The sequence below is a fragment of the Bombina bombina genome, chromosome 5 (genome assembly GCF_027579735.1).
Source record: "Bombina bombina isolate aBomBom1 chromosome 5, aBomBom1.pri, whole genome shotgun sequence".
NCBI lineage: Eukaryota > Metazoa > Chordata > Amphibia > Anura > Bombinatoridae > Bombina > Bombina bombina.
The window spans coordinates 575641242-575664389 of record NC_069503.1 but is presented as its reverse complement, the minus strand read 5'-3'; the positions used below and the strand labels follow the sequence as shown (position 1 = coordinate 575664389).

The 23148-nt window shown below is 37.5% G+C and overlaps 1 protein-coding gene across 1 annotated transcript in view; it reads left to right on the top strand.

Moving 5' to 3' along the window:
• Positions 1 to 23148, top strand: part of RECK (reversion inducing cysteine rich protein with kazal motifs) — a 445421-nt gene that overhangs the window by 233133 nt on the left and 189140 nt on the right. Inside the window, exon 4 of the mRNA XM_053714521.1 lies at positions 20821 to 20857. Coding sequence (XP_053570496.1) covers positions 20821 to 20857 — 37 coding nt within the window. The remainder of the gene's footprint in view (positions 1 to 20820; positions 20858 to 23148) is intronic.

The window sequence follows — 23148 nt, the reverse complement described above, 5'->3', positions numbered from 1 at the left end:
TCTATGTATTGTATGAAAGATTATAAAGGGCCATCCTAGTGAAAAAAGGACATGCTCTAATTTGTTATAGCAAGTCTGTGTGTTTAACCCCCAGTAAAGTGGTTAACACATAGATAAAGTACCTCTTGAGAGCCACAGAGAACTGATGGTTTCCGAGGGGACACAGCTACTGAGCCATGTCAGTAGCAGTAGTCACATGACCGAGCTGTGCAATTGCTGCAAATTATTGGCGCGACAGCCATTTGCACTCAGTACCAACAATTGTATTTTGTTTGCACTAGAACTTTAATGTCAAAAGCAAACAAGAGTGAACAACTATAAAAAAAAAAAGTAATTCGTGATTACAAGGATTACTGCGGTGGTCTGAATCCTGCCTTGTGATTTCAGTCTCCTAGTAACTGGAAACACTGTTCTCACGTGCATATTTCTGGCACATTGACCTTAATGATCGGTACGTGTACTGCAGAATGGATGAATTTGACTTCTGTGGACTGAAGACACGTTCATATTACTTTATTTGTTTGATTACTCTTGAAATACCAGCATTTACTTTGATACAAATGCCCTTCTTTAGATAATGGTTCACCTATGAATGCATTTATGCACTTTCAATATTTGTATTCTAAAGGATGGAAGCAGGAACATCAATGTATTGAATACTGTAGCTGTAGCATAAAAAGAATGAATGGCTAACTGGCAATAAAATGATTAGGACATTTTCTTTCACAGAACACATGAATAGACAAACTTTAAGAGAAGTAGAGGAAAGTCTGATTGTAATAAAAATGTATTATATATATATATATATATATATATATATATATATATATATATATATATATATATATATATATATATATATACACACAGTATATGTGTGTGTGTATGTATGTATGTGTGTATTTATGTATGCCAGTACTTAAGATGGCGGGGACAATTGTGGGGTGGGGGAGGGAAGGGAGCTGTTTGGAGGGATCAGGGGGTGGGATGTGTCAGATGGGAGGCTGATCTCTACACTAAAGCTAAAATTAACCCTGCAAGCTCCCTACAAACTTCCTAATTAACCCCTTCACTGCTAGCCATAATACACGTGTGAGGCGCAGCAGGATTTAGCGGCCTTCTAATTACCAGAAAGCAACTCCAAAGTCATATATGTCTGCTATTTCTGAACAAAGGGGATCCCAGACAAGCATTTGCAACGATTTGTGCCATAATTGCACAAGCTGTTTGTAAATGATTTCAGTGAGAAACCTAAAATTGTGAAAAATTTTATGTTTTTTTAAATTTGATCGCATTTGGCGGTGAAATGGTGGCATAAAATATACCAAAATGTGCCTAGATCAATACTTGGGGTTGTCTACTATACTACACTAAAGCTAAAATTAACCCTACAAGCTCCCTAAAAGCTCCCTAATTAACCCCTTAACTGCTGGGCATAATACACTTGTGGTGCGCAGTGGCATTTAGCGGCCTTCTAATTAACAAAAAGCAACGCCAAAGCCATATATGTGTGCTATTTCTGAACAAAGGGGATCCCAGAGAAGAATTTACAAGCATTTATGCCATAATTGCATAAGTTGTTTGTAAATAATTTCTGTGAGAAACCTAAAGTTTGTGAAAAAGTGAACATTTTCTTTTTATTTAATTGCATTTGGCGGTCAAATGGTGGCATTAAATATACCAAAATAGGCCTAGATCAATACTTTGGGTTGTCTACTACACTACACTTAAGCTAAAATTAACTCTACAAGCTGCCTACATGTTCCCTAATTAACCCCTTAACTGCTGGGCATAATACACTTGTGGTGCGCAGTGGCATTTAGCGGCCTTCTAATTACCAAAAAGCAACGCCAAAGCCATATATGTCTGCTATTTCTGAACAAAGGGGATCCCAGAGAAGAATTTACAACCATTTATGCCATAATTGCACAAGTTGTTTGTAAATAATTTCAGTGAGAAATCGAAAGTTTGTGAAAAAATGTGTGAAAAAGTGAACAATTTTTTGTATTTGATCGCATTTGGCGGTGAAATGGTGGCATGAAATATACCAAAATGGGCCTAGATCAATACTTTGGGATGTTTACTAAAAAAAAATATATACATGTCAAGGGATATTCAGGGATTCCTGAAAGATATTAGTGTTCTAATGTAACTAGCGCTAATTTTGGAAAAAATGGTTTGGAAATAGCAAAGTGCTACTTGTATTTATGGCCCTATAACTTGCAAAAAAAGCAAAGAACATGTAAACATTGGGTATTTCTAAACTCAGGACAAAATTTAGAAACTATTTAGCATGGGTGTTTTTTGGTGGTTGTAGATATGTAACAGATTTTGGGGGTCAAATTTAGAAAAAGTGTGTTTTTTTCATTTTTCCTCATATTTTATCATTTTTTTTATAGTAAATTATAAGATATGATGAAAATAATGGTATCTTTAGAAAGTCCATTTAATGGCGAGAAAAACGGTATATAATATGTGTGGGTACAGTAAATGAGTAAGAAGAAAATTACAGCTAAACACAAACACTGCAGAAATGTAAAAATAGCCTTGGTCCCAAACGGACAGAAAATGGAAAAGTGCTGTGGTCATTAAGGGGTTAATATTGTTAAAGGGACACTCGATCAAAATTCAAATTTCATTATTCAGATAGAGCATGCTATTTTAAACAACTTTCCAATTTACTTCCATTAACAAAATGTGCACAGTCTTTTTATATTTAAACTTTTTGAGTCACCAGCTCCTACTGAGCATGTGCAAGAATAAGTGTGTATGCATTTGTGAATAGCTGATGGCTGTCACATGGTACATGTATGCATTTGTGATTGGCTGATGGCTGTCACATGGTACAGGGGGAGTGGAAAAAGACATAACTTTTAAAATTGCCAGAAAAAAATCTACTACTCTTTTGAAGTTCAGACTAAGTGCTATTGCAGTGTCTTGTTATCTTGCACTTGTTGATTATGCAAATCTACTGTGTTGACGGTCCTTCAATTACATTTTTTGTAATACACAATTTTATCTTTTTTAACGTTTTTTTTAGAGTGACACATTTGTGAAATCACATTGGCATGGAATATATTGAAATAACTGTAATCTCATAAAAACTAAAGGCTTTCTTAAAGGGACAGTATACACTCATTTTCACATAACTGCATGTAATAGACACTACTATAAAGAATAAGATGCACAGATACTGATATAAAAATCCAGTATAAAACTGTTTAAAAACTTACTTAGAAGCTGTCAGTTTAGCTCTGTTGAAATGGTAGCTGGAAAGCCCACTGCAAGTGACAAATAAGACACTCCCCCCTCCCTTTTCTTTTGCATATGAAAAGACCCTTTACACAAACAGGAGCAAGCTGGAGAAGGTAGCTGACAGTATTCTCATAAAACTTTGGGGCTTGGTTAGGAGTCTGAAAATCAGAGCAATGTTATTTAAAAATAGGCAAAACTATACATTTATTTTTAAAAAAAACTTTATGGGCTATATAAATAGATCATCTACAAGACATTTATGCTAAGAAAAAATGAGTGTATAATGTCCCTTTAAGTGCTCACAAGCATTTAAAATAAATGGTTGTGTTATGAACTCTTCAGAACCATTTGCCAAATAAAAATGAAGAGGATAAGGCATTCCAAAAAGAGGAAAACCAAATATTCCATATTAAAAAAAAATCTAAATAGTTTTCATACTTATTAGCAGCCTTTAAAAAGTAAATAAATGTCTTACTGAATAGTATCACAGGTTGCTGGATCCCTGCAGATTGTCCTGTCCTTTGGATAGGGCGAGAGGGACACGAGCCTGTGTTCCTGAGTTTTGGGGCCCCAGTGCTGCCATCAGGAGTGAGGGTATGAGAAGGTGCCATGTATATCCTGTATTCAGTTTATGAAGAAGTGTTTTTGGTGTCAGAAGGTGTAATATATAGTATTATTCTTTATATAGGATACACTAAGGGCCAGAATATTTCTTCCACGAAAATTATATTTGCGACGTTATTACAAGTGTGGTGCAATGTGAACGCGTCAGACACGGCATGAGAACTAGCGCAATGAAGGGGTAAGTGGCCCATCGATGGTCAGCAAATATAAATATATATGTATATGGTTATATACATATATATTTATGTTATATAAGTATATACATATATATTTACAGGGAACACACAGTTACCATAGACCACAATGTAAAGGCACTTTTTAGTGACTTGTTTTTCAAACGTTCTACACCTGCACACTTTAGACCAAATAAACTGCTTAGTGCAGTTATTTAAAGCAGTTATTTAAAAAAAATAAAGATGCTACATTTCTTTTTCTTTTTTTAAATAAAGACACACAGTTACTATTTTTTGGGGCAATTTAAGGACATTTATAAAATTAACCAGAGATCTGATCACTGGTTAATTTTATGAGCGCTAATTGCTCTCTCGGATTCGTGGTAGCAATAACGAGCCATTTGTAATGGCTGGTTAATTATTGCGTGGTCGTAAAAAGCCGAATTTGCAGGGGCGTGTCTGGGCTATGGCCGGAGATGGCCGCTAAACTGAGAGCTCTGATACTGAAGATTACATTCCGCTGTGTATCTTAGCCTACTGAAGCCATCCAACAGAAAAATGTGTTACAGAAGATAGAGGAGACATTGCTAGATTGGCTGACACCAAGATTTTTAATCCATAGAGCTTCTCAGGCTGGACCGCTGAAGTCTTTGGCGGCATGGAGAGGAAAGGACTTCAGCATCCCCCCCCTGGGGAGACCGGGGTAAAGGTGAACCAGATCGGGTTCACCCAAGCTTTTGAACATTCGAGTGGACAAACGTCATACCGTTTATTCTGAAGTATAAACATGGAAGAGTTTGTGCTCTTTATGAAAACTATGAAAATGAAATCGGCAATGTATTTGATAATCTTATCCTACTGCTACACTCAGCAGGTAGAGCGACAGCAGTTTTGAAGCCAGATGAGGAGTCGGCAAGGCACACTATCGCCCTGCAAGAAAATGTGGGGCCGGACAGCTTGCAATCAGCGCCTGTGCTTGTACCTGAACTGCCTCTCTTGATTAGGCCAGACTGTTGGAAGGACGGCGCTCGAGTGCTACAAAAGTCTGAAATGGCTCAGCAATTCTGGAGACCCTACGCTAGTCTAGTCTGTGCACTGGGGAGTGCGGCCGACTCCTGGGTGTGCGATATAGATGTCCCGCAACATAATTGGAGCCTGCCAGGATCGCTATGAATGGACCTGTGGAATCCATTAAACTATTTGCAGAGTGTGGCAGGATCCCTACAGAGGCAAGGTATGGGTTTAAGAGACTTTCCCCTATGTGACTGCCGCTACCAGTGTGCTCCTTTTTGAGAGACAGTCATCCTAAGTTTATATCCCAATTGCTTGTATAAGGGACATTTTAGTCCAGCCCTGTACCGGAACATACAGGGTATTGTCTTTGTAAATGTGCCTGTTGATTATTTATGTATATATGTTTACGATAACTGCATTGTAGCCCTATATCAATATGCACGGTTTTGCTAGATCGCAATAGATTCTTGGGTTAGCTTGTGTATAATTAATGGTATAGGAAAATGCATTATTCTGACAATCTTTATTTTCCCTTTTCCAGTATAGCCAGTGAGGCTGAGAACTTAATTTGTCCTTTTCTATGGAATTTATTTCTGATATGGGCTAAGCAGTGTCCCCTACAAGTCCCCTCTATGCTTACACACACTGTGTTATTTAAGGATATAGTTTCCATCATATTATTTGGCTATAGAACTGAAGGTTATATATTATCATCTGCCTAATTATATATACATATTATATTATCATTTATTTCTGCTTGTAGGAGTGAGCTCTATATAGACATACAGCTCTCTTATTGCTTGCACCCAAGCATGTTAAAAAAATGTGTCTTTGTAGAAATAAGTCTGGAGGTATATATGTAATTTGGTCACTCGTTAGCATAGTGATACATAGGCCAGCTCCATATCTGATAGTCAATTCATGCTTTAGTTCTACTTTTATGTTTTACTTTTCTTTTGAGTTGGTGTTAACATTTCTAAGTTGGTCCTTTGACAACTTATTATATTGCATAAACCATAAGCACAAATTATACTAGACATGTCAGCTATAGAGATCAAAATATTTCATACTTATTCCCCCCCGGCTGGGCTCTTAAAATATAATAGTGGATGTTAGATATTGTAGTTTTCATACAGTTCATCTAGAATGGATCCAAAAATGGTCATGTTAATGTACCGCCCAATCTCTTCCTTCTTTACGTTTATAGTCTGTGGTCCAAGTGGGGCCACAAACTTTTAGCTAGGCTATGCATTACCTCTACTCCTGTGTGCATTCTAGAGGGGTTTTAGATAATTAATATGAAAGTTTGTGTTCAATGATGAAAATATAATCTGCTTATATTATACATATATATATATATGTTATATTTTCATCTGCGTAAGCTGGTAGGAGTGGGCTCTCTATAGACATACAGTTCTCCTATTGCTTGACCCATGCTTGTTAAAAAAAAAAATATATATATATATATATTTGTAGAAAGAAACCTGGAGGTCTATATTTAATATGTTCTTACATGTTGTTTCTCTTTAGCTTAGCTATACATAGGGCCTATTTATCAAGCCGTCAACCGGAAATACGCTGGAATTCCACAGCGTAATTGTGGCGAGCCTGATTCGCCTTAGTTATCAAAGGCTACAGACTGGCAAAAGTAGAATTTTGTGGCGTAACATACGATCCGCCGGTCTCAGTCCGACACAGATCGATGCTTATGTCATTACAGACGTAACGAATGCAAATTCTGCACTATCTGACTACTTTTGCTAGTTATCAAATGTCTACCAGGTACGCTCGGCACTATTCCGGCCCAGCGTACCTGGTTTTCAATCCGCCGCCCTAGGAATCAATGGGAGTCTGAAAGCAGTGAAAGCTCATGTTCTCTGCTGCCCAATATCCCATTGATTCCTATGGTAGAATGAAAGCTATGTTTACACCTAACACCCTAACATAAGCCCCGAGTCTAAACACCCCATATCTGCCGCCCCCTACACCGCCGCCACCTACATTATACTTATTAACCCCTAATCTGCCGCCCGACACCGCCGCCACCTACATAAAAGTATTAACCCCTATCCCGCCACTCCCGGAGCTCACCGCAACTAAATAAACATATTAACCCCTAAACCGCCAGCCCCCCACATCGCCATAATTTAAATTAACCTATTAATCCCTAAACCTAACAACCCGCTAACTGTACATTAAATATTTACTCATCCCTATATTATAATAAATTTAAACTTACCTTTAGATTTAAATTAAACTATATTAAACTAATAATTAACCTATTCTAACTATTATCATAAAATGACATTAAACTATATTAAGTTAATAATTAATCTAACCTAACTGTTATACTAAAATTACATTAAACTATATTAAATTAATAATTTATCTAACCTGTTATACTAAAATTACATTAAACTATATTAAATTAATAATTAATCTAACCTAACTGTTATACTAAAATTACATTAAACTACAAATTAAATTAACTATATTATATATTTAAACACCTAACCCTACTCAAATTATTTAATTCTACACTTACAAATTACTAAGTTACAAAAAACTAAGTTACAAAAAACTAAGTTACAAAAAATAACAAACACTAAGTTACACAAAAAAAATAAACACTAAGTTCCAAAAAATAAAAAAGAAATTATCAAAGCTTTAAACTAATTACACCTAATCTAAGGGCCCTATGAAAATAAAAAAGCCCCCCCAAAATAAAAAAACCCTAGCCTACAATAAACTACAAATGGCCCTTAAAAGGGCCTTTTGCGGGGCATTGCCCCAAAGTAATCAGCTCTTTTACCTGTAAAAAAAATATAAACAACCCCCCAACAGTAAAACCCACCACCCACACAACCAACCCACCAAATAAAACCCTAACTAAAAAAAACTAAGCTCCCCATTGCCCTGAAAAGGGCATTTGGATGGGCATTGCCCTTAAATCAGCCAATAGGATTGAGCTTTCATCCTATTGGCTGATCCAATCAGCCAATAGAATGCGAGCTCAATCCTATTAGCTGATTGCAACAGCCAATAGGATTTTTTCTACCTTAATTCCGATTGGCTGATAGAATTCTATCAGCCAATTGGAATCCAAGGGACGTCATCTTGGATGACGTTACTTAAAGGGACCTTCATTCGTCGGTAGTCGTCGGAAGAGGATGCTCCGCGTCGGATGTCTTGAAGATGGAGCCGCTCCGCGTCGGATGGATGAAGATAGAAGATGCCGTCTGGATGAATACTTCTGCCCGTCTGGAGGACCACTTCGCCTGGCTTGGATGAAGTCTTCTCCCGGCTTCTTTGAGGACTTCGGCACGGTTGTAAGTCGATCTTCAGGGGGTTAGTGTTAGGGATTTTTAAGGGTTTATTGGGTGGGTTTTATTTTTAGGTTAGGGCTTTGGGCCGCAAAAGAGCTAACTGCCCTTTTAAGGGCAATGCCCATCCAAATGCCCTTTTCAGGGCAATGGGGAGCTTAGGTTTTTTTAGTTAGGGTTTTATTTGGGGGGTTGGTTGTGTGGGTGGTTGGTTTTACTGTTGGGGGGGTGTTTGTATTTTTTTTTACAGGTAAAAGAGCTGATTACTTTGGGGCAATGCCCCGCAAAAGGCCCTTTTAAGGGTTATTGGTAGTTTAGTTTAGGCTAGGGGTTTTTATTATTTTGTTTTTTTTATTTTATTTTGATAGGGCTATTAGATTAGGTGTAATTAGTTTAAATTTCTGTAATTTGTTTATTATTTTCTGTAATTTAGTGTTTATTTTTTTGTACTTTAGCTAATTTAATTTAATTTAGGTAATTGTATTTAATTTAGTTAATTTATTTAATTGTAGTGTAGTGTTAGGTGTTATTGTAACTTAGGTTAGGTTTTATTTTACAGGTACTTTTGTATTTATTTTAGCTAGGTAGTTATTAAATAGTTAATAACTATTTAGTAACTATTGTACCTAGTTAAAATAAATACAAACTTGCCTGTGAAATAAAAATAAACCCTAAGCTAGCTACAATGTAACTATTAGTTATATTGTAGCTAGCTTAGGGTTTATTTTACAGGTAAGTATTTAGTTTTAAATAGGAATTATTTATTTATTAATAGTAGGTTTTATTTATATTTATTTTAATTATATATAAGTTAGGGGTGTTAGGGTTAGACTTAGGTTTAGGGGTTAATAAATTTAATATAGTGGCAGCAACGTTGGGGACGGCAGATTAGGGGTTAATAAGTATAATGTCGGTGGCGGCGGTGTAGGGGCGGCAGATTAGGGGTTAATAACATAATGTAGGTGGTGGTGGTTTCCGGGAGAGGCAGGATAGTGGTTAATACGTTTATTAGAGTGGCGGTGGGCTCCGGGAGCGGCAGGATAGGGGTTAATACGTTTATTAGAGTGGCGGTGACCTCCATGAGCAGCGGGATAGGGGTAAAACAGTGTAGTATAGTGTGGGTGTTTGGTGACAGTATACCAATAAAGCTGGGAATAAGCCGAAGAGCAGCGAGATCGATGACTGTCAGTTAACAACAGTCCGCTGCTCATCGCCCCGTACTTGGTGCGCGGCTTTTTGACAGCTTTTTTGGCCAACTTTGGAGAACGTATTCAGGTCCGCGGCAGCGAAGTTAGGTGATCTTAGGCGAGCGTATTGGTGCCGTCGAATGCATGTAAGTTGACGGCTTGATAAATAGGCTCTAATGGTTAGTCCTATACCTGATAGTCATTGTTGTGTTTTATTTTTTTATTACAGCTGATGTCAATATTTCTAAGTTGGTCCTTTAACAACTTTTAATATTGTATAAACCAAATGCACAACGTATACTGGATATGTCAGCTATAGAGTCCTAAATATTATATGCTTATACCCCTGTTGTGATCTCAAAATATAACAGCGGATGTTAGATATCACAGTTAGTTAGTTCATACAGTTAGGCAAATTAATGTATCCCCCAATCTTTACCTCTTTCTTTACACTTATTATTTTGTGGTTCAAGAGAGGCCATCTACTTTTAGCTGGGGCATGTATTACATCTATTTTGTGTGTGCATTCTAGAGGGGTTATAGACAATTACTATAAAGGTTTATGTTAAAGGGACACTGTACCCAAAATTTTTCTTTTGTAATTCAGAAAGAGCATGCAAATTTAAGCAACTTTCTAATTTACTCCTATTATAAATTTTTCTTCGTTCTCTTGCTATCATTATTTGAAAAAGAAGGCATCTAAGCTTTTTTTGGTTTGAGTACTCTGGACAGCACTTTTTTATTGGTGGATGAATGTATCCACCATTCAGCAAGGACAACCCAGGTTGTTCACCAAAAATGGGCCAGCATCTAAACTTACATTCTTGCATTTCAAATAAAGATACCAAGAGAATGAAGAAAATTTGATAATAGGAGTACATTAGAAAGTTGCTTAAAATTTCATGTTCAATCAGAATCACGAAAGAAAATTTTTGGGTACAGTGTCCCTTTAAATGATGAACATGAGGTCATTAGGTTTATTAAGTTTTTCTTATTCTGCATAGTAGTGACCATATTGACCATGGTTAGTTTGCCTACGATATGTTTTGACACGTTATCCCTACGCTTGTTGGCTTATCCCACAATCAACAGACACAGATGGAGTTTGCATAACTTGTTGTCTTATTGTACATGTATTGTCACTGTGCAGACCTTATATGACATGTACCATGATCAGTTCGTGTTTACATTGTCTGTCGGTTTATGTGTTAACCTCAATAAAAACTTTTGGAGAAAAAAAAAAGGCGAATTTGCCTGTTTGTGGGCACGCAATAAATTAGCGCTCCACTTGTAATCTAACCCTAAATGTTTGAACATGGGTGGGACATACAGGGGGAGGGGAATAAGGCCCTGTCTGCAGCCTTATGTGTGTATAATTTCTTTTTTTAATTGTAATGTCTGGCGTCATTCTTTCCACATCTATAATGAGTGCACTGAATATTCATTATCCAACTCACATTTTGTTTCTGTAAAATCTGCACCTTTTCCTGACTTCCTCATTTTGCTAAAACTGTTAATTGTAATGTATGATACATTACCTCATGCAGACTTGATTCTTTTGTTGTTTTAAAACCCTAGAGGGGTGTGTCTGTGCAGACACTGCTGGGGAACAGGAATGCATATTTTCATCAGCTATCACGATTTGAAAGAAATTGTTTCTCTGCTCCTACACATTTACTGTGGTAAACAGGAAAGTTTTTACTTTTTCTTGTCACTTTTTTTTTTTTTTACAGCTAAAGGGAGGTGTTATGTCTTAATTTAACAAAAAAGAGGTCAGGATTAATTGCAACCTGTCTGTTGCCTCCTTTAAAGTGATACTGTTTGCTGATTTTGTTACAAAAACCCAAACCTTTCTGTTGATTCATCAAAGCTGTCAGTGTAGTTTCTTTTATAGTAAATATTCCCTACCCCTTAGTTTAACAAAATTGCAGCTTGGAAAAACATATTTTTTTTATTCTTCCCAGTTTATATTATTATTTTCTTCATTTGTAATATACCAATAGACCTTGTAGAGCTATAGTTTTAATAGGGGATGAGCCTCCATGCACACTAAGTCCAAACTCGATCACGATAGTGCATATCATATTAAACTTGTAATCTGGAACAAGCATTTGTCACTGTGATTTAAATATACGCACTGTCGTGAACGAGCATGGATTTAGGGGCCGATTTATCAATTTGCGGACGGACATGATTCGCTGTAGCGAATCATGTCTGCCCGACATGTCGGCATTTATCATTGCGCAAGCATTTCTTACGACAGCTGCTTCTTAACTTGTTTCCAGTGAGCCAGAAACTTCGGGGGTAGATTGCAGCATCCGCTGCTTGATAAATCTACCCCTTGTGTGCTGGGCCTCTATAAAAACCCATTCAAGATTGCACAATCTTGTATAAGGGTCTGTTAGAAAGATACTAAACAGCAAATAAGTGGGATTGAGATTTACAGTTTTAAAGAAGGGAAAATCCTGCAAAAAATAATAATAAATATATATATATATATATATATATATATATAGACATATATATTTGAAGTGTTTTACATATACACTCACAGAGGTCGATTTATGAAGCAGCGGCTGCTGTTTCCGACCCACTCCGCTTCAGTGCTGCCTTAAGTGGAAGTTAAGAAACAGCGGTCCTACGACCGCTGAGGTGGCGGACAGCAATCAGCCCGATTGAATATGATCGGGTTGATTGACACCCCCTGCTAGCGGCTGATTGGCCGCAAATCTGCAGGGGGTGGTATTGCACCAGCAGTTCACAAGAACTGCTGGTGCAATGATAAATGCCGACAGTGTATGCTATCGGCATTTATCGATGTGCGGAGGAAATGATTCGCTATAGCGGATCATGTCTGTCCGCACCATGTTAAATCTACCCCACAGTCTCCATTTGGTGTACAGTTCACACCAAAATGGAACCAGGCCTGTAACAAACACCAGAAAAAAAATCTTGTTTGAAACGAATCCTTGTGAAAGTCGTCAAACTACCGTATAGCTATAGAAAAACTGTGCACAGTTGCCCCTCCACATAATCTAATAGATACGTTTAGATGGGTTAGCAGTGGTGTGGATGGAAACGGATTGCAATAGTTAAATAGTGTTGCAAAAAAAACTGTTTTAATAATGCTTATACTGTTAGTGACAGTCACAACAGTGCTAATGAGAAATGTAATCAAATATAAAATATGAAATGTAAAATCACACCATTTGTAGAAGTTTTTGTCCTGAAGTGCTTATAGAAGTATGCCCATCCTGCTAAAATACTTATGGTATAAATATGGATACTGAGTGTTGAGGGTGTCTTGTAATGACAATTAGAAAATGTCACACGTTTCAGTATTTTCCTTGCAGATTGAACATAGGGGTTCCATGAATAGAGCATTGCTTTAACCTTAAGAGGTGTGATTGGGTTATTGTATGCGTCAGTTTCTGGAGACCTTACATTTTCTATTTTGAAAACAGGCTGCTGACACTCAACAAGTCCTTTTCCCTTGTAGGATATTAACAAACATTATGATATAGCATTGTGATCACTCAAGAAACTCAGCTCCAAATTCGGCCAATACGAAAAAAATAATTTCCAGGAGCCGATAGCCGAGATTATGGTCACCCCTTAGTTTTATAACTTTTTTAGTTGACAATGCATTTAAATCAATAGTGACAGTTGTGTTCCTGTGCCACTCTATATGATGGTATAGCTAGTTAGCCAATCAGGAGCATGCATACATGCTAAAAATCACTAGGCAAATCCTCATGTGCAGGAGAATGAGCGTATTCCAGCATTTTATTTTTACACTTGAAGGTCTCTTTTACGTGTTCTGTCAAACAAAAAAAATTAAAATACTGAATTCCTAAAAGGTGAATGTAGTTGCCTGGTATTGCATCATCCCCAAATGTTTTTTTTTTTTTTTTTAAAGATTTAGCAAATAAATAGTTGCTCTTATATACCACTGATATAAAGTTAATGCTATTTAATTAGTTATGAAATCAAAGTCCTGGATGGTACACAAATTATGTAATCTGGCAAAAAAGAAATTCAAATTCAGCTAAAATGCAGCAACTAAAATCATGCTTATTCCTATTTTCCATAGAAGCAAACAGGGTATTCTCTCAGTTTTGCCCCTTAATTTGCAAACTTTGTTTTTCATTATTATTGGCCAAACAAATTAGTAGTAATTATCACATGATTAAAATGAGCTAACACTGTTCAGCAACTGGTGCAAAACTGCTGTTTGACAGTGATAACCATTTGGCATTTTACTGACTACGGCATGGTGGTTGGGTGGGAGAGAGTCTTGTTGGACCTGCATGTCACCTGTGTGGAGAGGAGCTGTGATGGGTCACATTGAAGCCATCAGCTAACGTATTGGAATCTTCAGTTTTCATGGTCAAAAAGCTCAGGTTCCCAGAATCAAGTCCCTTGTTATGGCCTGCCAGTTACTGAAGTTGTTTTTCTTAGATGTTGGCTTTTTGCTCCTGGAGGTTTGAGGCTTGAAAAGTTTATGTGTCGAACATTTTTCTTAAGTCATGCTTGCTGAAGAAAGTAGGTGTTGTCTGACTGTTAACTGTTCAGTCATTATATGGGAGACGTATGTCTGTGGGAATCCTACACTTTTATTTGGGTCTTTAAATGTAATTCATCCCTGAGAACCAATTATTCTATATACTTGTTTTTGCTTAGTGACTTGTTGCTACTGGGACACAACTCTTTGCTTTAAGCCATTAGTTATGGAGGCAAAGTAATGCCTTTTAAAAATCTGCTTAGGTCACTCAGTGGACTATTTCTGTATTTATAGGGGTACAGTACATTTATCAAGGAACGGATGCTGCTTATTCCGCACTGCTCCTTAACTCGTCTGCCACCTCTGAGGCGGACTGCAATCATCCCGATTAGATACGATTGGGATGATTGGCACCCCCTGCTAGCAGCTGATTAGTCGTGAATGTGCAGCGGGGGGCATTGCACAAGCATTTCTTGTGCAATGATAAATGCCGACAGCATATGCTGTCGGCATTTAGCGATGTTGGGCAGCAAATCATGTCCGCCCGACATTGGATAAATCGGCCCCACAGAATTTATAATGTGTTTTACTTTTAAAGGGCCGACATATAATAACTTGATAATATGTTTGACATATAGCAGACATAGATCTTGACTTGCTGATGCAGTTGTTTTCTATATACAAAGTTATGTTTTCTAGTCAGTGGGGTCAATTTATTAAATCAGTCAACTTGACCGCATTAGCTGTGTTAAATACGCTCGCTGTTAAGGGATGGGTGAAAAAAATACAAACAACCCCCCAACAGTACAACCCACCACCCACACAACCAACCCCCCAAATAAAAACCCTATCTAAAAAATCTAAGCTCCCCATTGCCCTGAAAAGGGCATTTAGCTCTTTTACTGCCCAAAGTCCCTAACCTATAATTGAAACCCACCCAATAGACCCTTAAAAAACCTAACACTAACTACGGACGATCCACTTACAGTTTTCGAAAACCGGACATCCATCCCCATCCAAGTGGAAAAGTTCTCAGCGAAGCCGGCAGAAGTCTTCATCCAAGCGGGCAGAAGTCTTCATCCAGACGGCATCTTCTATCTTCATCCATCCGGCAAAGAGCGGCTCCATCTTCAAGACATCCGGCGCGGAGCATCCTCTTCTTCTGGTGGTCAACAACAAATGAAGTTTCCCTTTAAGGTACGTTATCCAAGATGGCGTCCCTTACATTCTGATTGGCTGATAGAATTCTATCAGTCAATAGGAATTAAAGGGGAAAAAATCCTATTGGCTGTTGCAATCAGCCAATAGGATTGAGCTTTCATCCTATTGGCTGATCCAATCAGCCAATAAGATTGAGCTTGCATTCTATTGGCTGATTGGAATAGCCAATAAAATGCGAGCTCAATCCTATTGGCTGATTGGATCAGCCAATAGGATGACAGCTCAATCCTTTTGGCTGATTACAACAGCCAATAGGATTTTTTCCCCTTTAATTCCTATTTGCTGATAGAATTCTATCAGCCAATCGGAATGTAAGGGACGCCATTTTGGATGACGTACCTTAAAGGAAAACTTCATTCATCGTTGTCCATTGGAAGAAGAGGATGCTCCGTGCCGGTTGTCTTGAAGAGGGAGCCGCTCCACGCCGGATGGATGAAGATAGAAGATGCCATCTGGATGAAGACTTCTGTCCGCTTGGATGAAGACTTCGGCCCGCTTGGATGAAGTCTTCTGCCGGCTTCGCTGAGGACTTCTGCCGATTGGATGAGTATGGATGTCCGGTGTTCGAAAACTGTAAGTGGATCGTCTGTGGTTAGTGTTAGGTTTAAGGGTTTATTGGGTGGGTTTTAATTTTAGGTTAGGGACTTTGGGCAGTAAAAGAGCTAAATGCCCATACAAATGCCCTTTTCAGGGCAATGGGGAGCTAAGGTTTTTTAGATAGGATTTTATTTGGAGGGGTTGGTTGGGTGGGTGGTGGGTTTTACTGTTGGGGAGTGTTTGTATTTTATTTTTACAGGTAAAAGAGCTGATTTATTTGGGGCAATGCCCCCCAAAAGTCCCTTTTAAGGGCCATTGGTAGTTTAGTGTAGGCTAGGGTTTTTTTTTTATTTTGGGGGGTCTTTTTTATTTTGATAGGGCTCTTAGATTAGGTGTAAAAAAAAAAATATTTTTTGATAATGTGTTTTTTTATTTTTTTGTAACTTAGTTGTTATTTTTTTGTAATTTAGTAAAAAAAAAAAAATATATAGTTTTATTGAGGTTATATAGAATATCAACAGAGTAAGGTTACAATATAGTCATAATGCAGTATTTTGAGCTTAGACAACACAGCAGTGAACACATTTATACAATATACAACTTGTACTTTATAGTATAGAGATAAAATAATATGACTCTAAAATATAAGTACAGCTATATGTAAATTATTAACCTATGTATTGAGTTTGTAACTTCTTTCATTTTTTTTCCTTATATTTGGCTATTCCCCGTTTCATTTAATGACCACTCTTGAGTCATAAATATCGATTGTCCAAGTAGTTGGGGATAGTAGTTTCAAAATAAAAGAGATAATTAGGGAATTTGAAATATATATATAGTATGTCACATTATCAATATAATCATAAGCCAGATCATAAATAAATACAATATTTGCACTGTGAATAAAGGTGTGGTTAGTCATGGTCTAAATAATAGAGACCTGTTAAACACTCAAGTGTATTATTGTGACATAAAATAATTTAGTCAATAAGAGTTTCTTTACTGTTTTTTTTTTCTTTTTGTACATGGAATTCTACCACCTCATCATTAGAACAGGTTAGTAATGAACGTTAAGAAGCATAGACATACATGAAAAACTAGAGTGAGGGTTCTATAGGATATATTTTCCGTAGCTTACGTAGTAAGCTCATTGGTGTAGAGAAAAGGAAAAAGGGGGGGAGGGAAAGGAAGGGGATGAGGGTAGGGTCTGGTGACCTATATAGACTTACAGGTATTCTCTAAATTATCCCTCGGGTTGGGGGGGGAGGGGAAGGGGAAAGTATGGGGAGCGGAGCCTGTTAGAAATAGAGCGGTGTAGTTTTAGTAGTTATGGAGCTAACTCTTAATACGGCCCTATGATGTAGGGATAATGGGTATGAGTATGTTTTGTAGGGTATGACAGAACAAGCTCTCATAACCTCATTTTAAATTAATTAGGTATGCTAATATCAAAAAGGTATATAGGCTTTAGATTAACTATAAAGTGAAAGTGGCAGACATCAAATACCATAAGTGAATATTTAAGTTCAGGCTATACGGAGTTATTGGCTACAGTGCAAAGGATATGAAACTATAGGAGCATATACATGCACCTTAGGTTTTAAGGAATTATAGTGAGTATTAAGGTTGTCATAGATAGAATCCCAGATCCTGAACAGAAAAAATCAAAGACTAATGTCTCTAGAGTTGTGTTGTACGTGGGACTCCAAGTCAGTAATTGCTTGAGTTCTTGACAAGGTTACTAAGGGACAGTATGGCTCTAATATACATCATCAGAAACAATCTTACATCTTATACTAAATCTTAACACAGTAACATAGTGTTATATCATATTCCTGGGTTATCACTCATGCTTCTAGCTAAGAAAAGGATAAAAAATAAAAAAATATATAGGGCAGTGACGAGGATGTTCCTAATCCCCAATGAGTATTACATTTAGAATCCAGTCACCAGTCTCTAAGGTTGAGTACAAGTAGATTGTAGTATGAGCCCCAAACATATATAGAACTTTGTCTCTCCCTTTAAATACATATAATAGGAGGTGTTTAATAACTTGTTATTAACATCATGATTGGGCTACCTCGGCCGCCGGCAGCACGTCGCCATGATCAAAGCAACCAATAGTGTTAGAGCCAGTAATACATTAAGCACAAATAAGTACTAACTCATTATAGGTAATGTATGCCCATTAAGTACAACGCAAATAAAGGCAACCATTGGTATTATCATATTAATACTGCTTAGGGGTTTGGCGTATATAGAAGAGACAAGAACATGATACATAAATAAATAGGCTTATATGTGAAAAAAACCAAGTGCATAACAAAGGACATATAGTAGAAACCGTATAGATTATCAAGTCTGGGGTATGCAAAATATAAGACCACCGATGACCCCGGAGCTGTCCATTTCCAAATAGTCCTCTATCCTATGCCGACTCTTCTGTGCAGTCCTCTGACTAATGGGGTATCAATTGTGCTCATGCACCGTCTCAGCGGAGACCAGTCGCGGTGGATATCAATTCTTATCAAGTCCCCCTGATTAAACCCGAACCTGCTTTTTCCGGGTCTGAGCCACCAAACCCAGGGTGTCAGCAGGGTAAGCTTGAGGCCTCTAGTAATGGAATGAGCCTGCTTAACGAGCGGTGTCCGATCCGCCTTCTCCCTTACACCTGTCTGTATCGCTCTACCTCTCAGCGGCTGTAAGTATGAGAGCGCCGTCATATTCACTCGGGGAACAGCATTTTCATTACCCTCGGTCCAATCCAAGTTAATGTCTCCTCTAGGATTCGCTGATAGTGACGGTGGTATGAGAGTGAGTGTCATGTCCACCGACAGCTGCGTTGCATTAGCAGGGGTAAGTAGGAGAGTGTTTATTGGCTCTGATCGTGTCGGTTTACCTGAAATTGGTTGCCCTGTAGGTCCCAGTCTCGTTTGCACATCTAAAACCTTGTCTGGGGTATTTGATGGGATTCTCTGCTTTTCCACGCCACCATCTCCCTCTCATGCCGCTAGTATGCTCTCTTCAAGTCTTGAAAAGTTACTGCAAAGTAAACAGTCCAGTTTCTCCACCAAAGTGAAAAGTGACATCTCCATCCTATGGGTTTATTATAGCGTTGAAGCCTGCTATTCTAAAGTTTACTGAGCTGTTCAGTCTGACTTGTCAGGAAACTAGGGGGTAGAAGAAGGTCCAGGCCGCTATTTGGCCTCTGCTGCGTATCTTCTCTATTCAGGTTTGCCTGGCTTCTTTTATTGCGTATAAATTCTATAAGTCTGCTCCGCTAGTGATAATGTGCCCAGAACGCTTAAAAAAGAACAGGAATGAGGAGAGTTAGAACAGATAAACAGCAGATTTATCAGCGCTATTAATCAGCCATAGTTGAAAAGCAGCCATCTTGGTCGCTGGTCGGACCCGCCCCCCTGTAATTTAGTAATTTTAATAGTAGATTTAAATAATTTGAGTAGGGTTAGGTTATTAAATATGTAATATAGTTAATTTAATTTTTAGTTTAATGTAATTTTAGTATAATAGTTAGGGTAGGTTAATTAATAGTTTAATATAGTTTAATGTAATTTTAGTATAATAATTAAGGTAGGTTAATTAAGAGTTTAATATAGTTTATTTTAATTCTAAAGGTAAGTTTAAATTTATTATAAGATAGGGATGAGGTAATTATAATGTAAAGTTAGCGGCTTGTTAGGTTTAGGGGTTAATAGCTTAATTTAGTTTATGGTGATGTGGGGGGCTGGCGGTTTAGGGGTTAATAGGTTTAGTAAATGGTAGTGATGTGGGAGGCCAGGGGTTTAGGGGTTAATACATTTATTTAGTGGTGGTGGGGTCCGGGAGCGGCGGGATAGGGGTTAATACATTTATTTAAGTGGCGGCAGGGTCCGGGAGCGGCTGGATAGTGGTTAATAACTTTATTAAAGTTGAGGCGGGGTCCGGGAGCAGCGGGATAGGGGTTAAACATTTTAGTATAGTGGCAGTGTTTAGTGACAGTGTATAAATAAAGTTGGTAAAAAGCCATATAGCAGCGAGATCGATGACTGTTAGTTAACAACAGTCCGCTGCTCATCGCCCCATACTTGGTGCGCGGCTTTTTGCCGGCTTTTTTTATAAATATTGAGATCGTATTCAGGTCCGCAATGTTAGGCGATGTTAGCCGAGCGTATTGGTCCCGGCGAATGCAGCACAGTTGACGGCTTGATAATTCGGCCTCTATGTGTTCAGCTAGATCTCAGTAGTGCATTTCTGCTCCTTCAACAAAGGATACAATAGAATAAAGCTAACCCGATAACAGAAGAAAATGCGTTTCATGTCCCTTTAAATTGACATTAATACCTCACTTGATCAGTGTAGTCCAGAACTGTTATGTGTGTGTGCTACTTAGCAAATAATTATTATTAGCACAAATGATGTGGCACTGATCGGTGAAATGCAGTTCGATAAAGAATTACAAAAGGAAATATTTTTATAAAGACCTTTTAACATAGAAATATTTTGAAGATCTTTGGATGAAAAACATACCATGACTTTTTTATAAGCTTGGGTGAGGCATTCTTTTACACAGAGACCAGCATATTTGTTAGTAGACAATAGCAACATTTCTGGCATAGCTAAGTGAATTGCATAATGGTTTCAAAACAGCTCTCTCAGGTGCAGAGATGATGGAAACACTGCTTGACATAAAAACCTTCTTGAAATATCTCAGTCATTTTATTATCTTTTCAGCACGATGAATAATAAATATGCAGCAACTAAAAAAAAACAACCCTTTTTTTTTTTGAGCATCAAAGTTAATTGTTTCATTACATTGATAGTCTTATTGATCTGTTTGCATATTTGTAGGGGTTAACAAAATCAAGAAAAATTACATTTGTGTGTAGATTTATGTTTCACAAGTTAAACAAATAAATGCTTGTTGGATTTGTTTTGCTAAATATATACACTAATATGTTTTTAAAAATATTATTCTTTTTCAGACAGAAGTTTGGAATTGCATGAATTCTTCATTACCTGGTAAGGAATAAAATAGCATGCCAAATACACCTTACAGTGTTTTAGGTAGATACTTAGGGGCCTATTTATGAAAGTGCGAGCGGACATGATACAATGTAGCGTATCAAGTCCGCCGCACATCGATAAATACCGACAGCATACGCTGTCGGCATTTATCATTGCAAAAGCAGTTCTTGTGAACTGCTTGTGCAATGCTGCTCCCCCTGCAGATTCGCGGCCATTTTGCCGGTAGCAAGGGGTGTCAATCAGCCCGATCGTATGGGATCAGGCGGATTGATGTCCGCAGCCTCAGAGCAGGCGTACAAGTTATGGAGCAGCGGTCTTTAGAAGGCTCATGAGGAAACAGGGGCATCAAGCTCCATTCGGAACTTGATAATTCGGCCCCCTAGAGCCAGAAAAAAACATTATTCTATTTTCTTCATGCACAAGTCAGCTTTAGTTGGTTTAAAAAGGTTTTACATACTGATTTATCTGCTTGCCAGAGTTCCAAAAATACTAAAATGTAAATATTCAAATTTTGTCAGACACTTCCTGTCATTCATTCACATGTTTATTCAAAAGTTTTCATTTTGTTTTGTGTTTAAAATTAAATGAAATGGAAGTCAAAATTAATCTTGCACACATTTAAGGGACATGACACCCAAATGTTACTTGAAAGTGATGCAGCATAGCTGTAAAACAGCTAACAGGAAAATATCACTTGAACATCCCCATGGTTTTTTTTTTTCAACATGCAGCTGATAGCAGCTGAAGGATAATTGTTCACAGAGCACTTACTATGGTGAGGTTAAGAAATTTTGAGGTAAAATATCTGTATTTCTACATAGAGATGTTCAGGTGATATTTTCTTATCAGCTTTTTGTAGTTATGCTATATTCAAGTAATTTGACGTATGAGTATTATGTCAAAAATACATTTTACTTCTGTTATACAATTTACCTCTGTCTACTTCTATGTTGTAAACTAATTCCTTTCAATGAGAATATATTTAGGCTCAGGAGCCTTGATGTGCATTAATGGGGTTGATTAAGATTCTTTAAAAACATTTATCTAAAAATGTATTTACAAAATTATTTGTCTTTGTGGATTTCTCTAGATAAATCAATTTGATAACCTTATATAAAAGACTAGGCAGGTGCATTGTTTAGTTATAAAAGCAAATTTGTTAATGAAACAGGTATTTTTGTTTTGTTTTCACAAAACAAATATCCGAATGAATATACCATGAAATGTAAAACAACTAATAAATACCGACAATGGCGGTCAGCAGTATTCATTCATTTTGTTACACATACTTACCTATAGCGTGACTGGGCACAGGTGCTAGGTGAGGTTACGCAATGTCCCACTAATAGCTAAAACCTTAGGCCCCAGCCTTTATCCCACCATGTATAATATAATTTTATGCCCTTGGTTCCCATTAACACATTGCTTGACAAATCTGTTTAAAAATTAGTAGCCAGTAAGTATATTTAGGAGCCAGGCATATTTTTATGAGCCAGACAGTTGGATTTGTATAAAGATATATAGAGAATAACCCAAAAACTTAGGAGCTAGGGGTAAAATTCTAGGAGCCAGTGGCTCCCAGGCTCCTGGGTTTGCTGAGCCCTGCAGTAACACGTACATGCAGTAGTGATTTAACCCCCTTTACTGAGAGTAACACACACACACACACACGGAGGAATGATTTAACAACCCCCCATAAAACATATAATAGAACATGTGTTAGTCAATTTTAGCCATATTTCTAATGCACAGAGGCATAGGATGCCCTTTAAATTTAGCTAACACTTAGGCAGGGGGCAACAAATATGTTTAAAATTTAGGAGCCAGTAAGAATATTTAGGAGCCAGAAACACTTTTAGGACCCAGACAGTGCTATTTGTATATGGATATATGGAGAATAACCCCAAAAATTAGGAGCCAGTGCTAAAATTCTAGGAGCCAGTAGCTCCCTGGCTCCTGGGTTTGTCGAGCCCTGACTTCGGGTGTCTATATTTTTACATTTGAGTGTCCGAATTTTAATATAGATTTTACTGGACAGCCTGTTAACATACTGGACTGTCCGGTTAAATACTGGACACCTGACAACCCTATTCTTCACAGAGCACAGGACCACGCCAATAAGAGTTTTTTCCTTGTAGCAAAGGAACATTTACATTTCATTTAATGGAAATTAATTTAAATGTTCCAGGAATATTCAGTATTTGTTTAATTTTAAACAAAACAAATACTGAATACTGCTGCAGCCGAATATTCTGAAAACTATTTTTTCTGAATGTTTGGCCTGA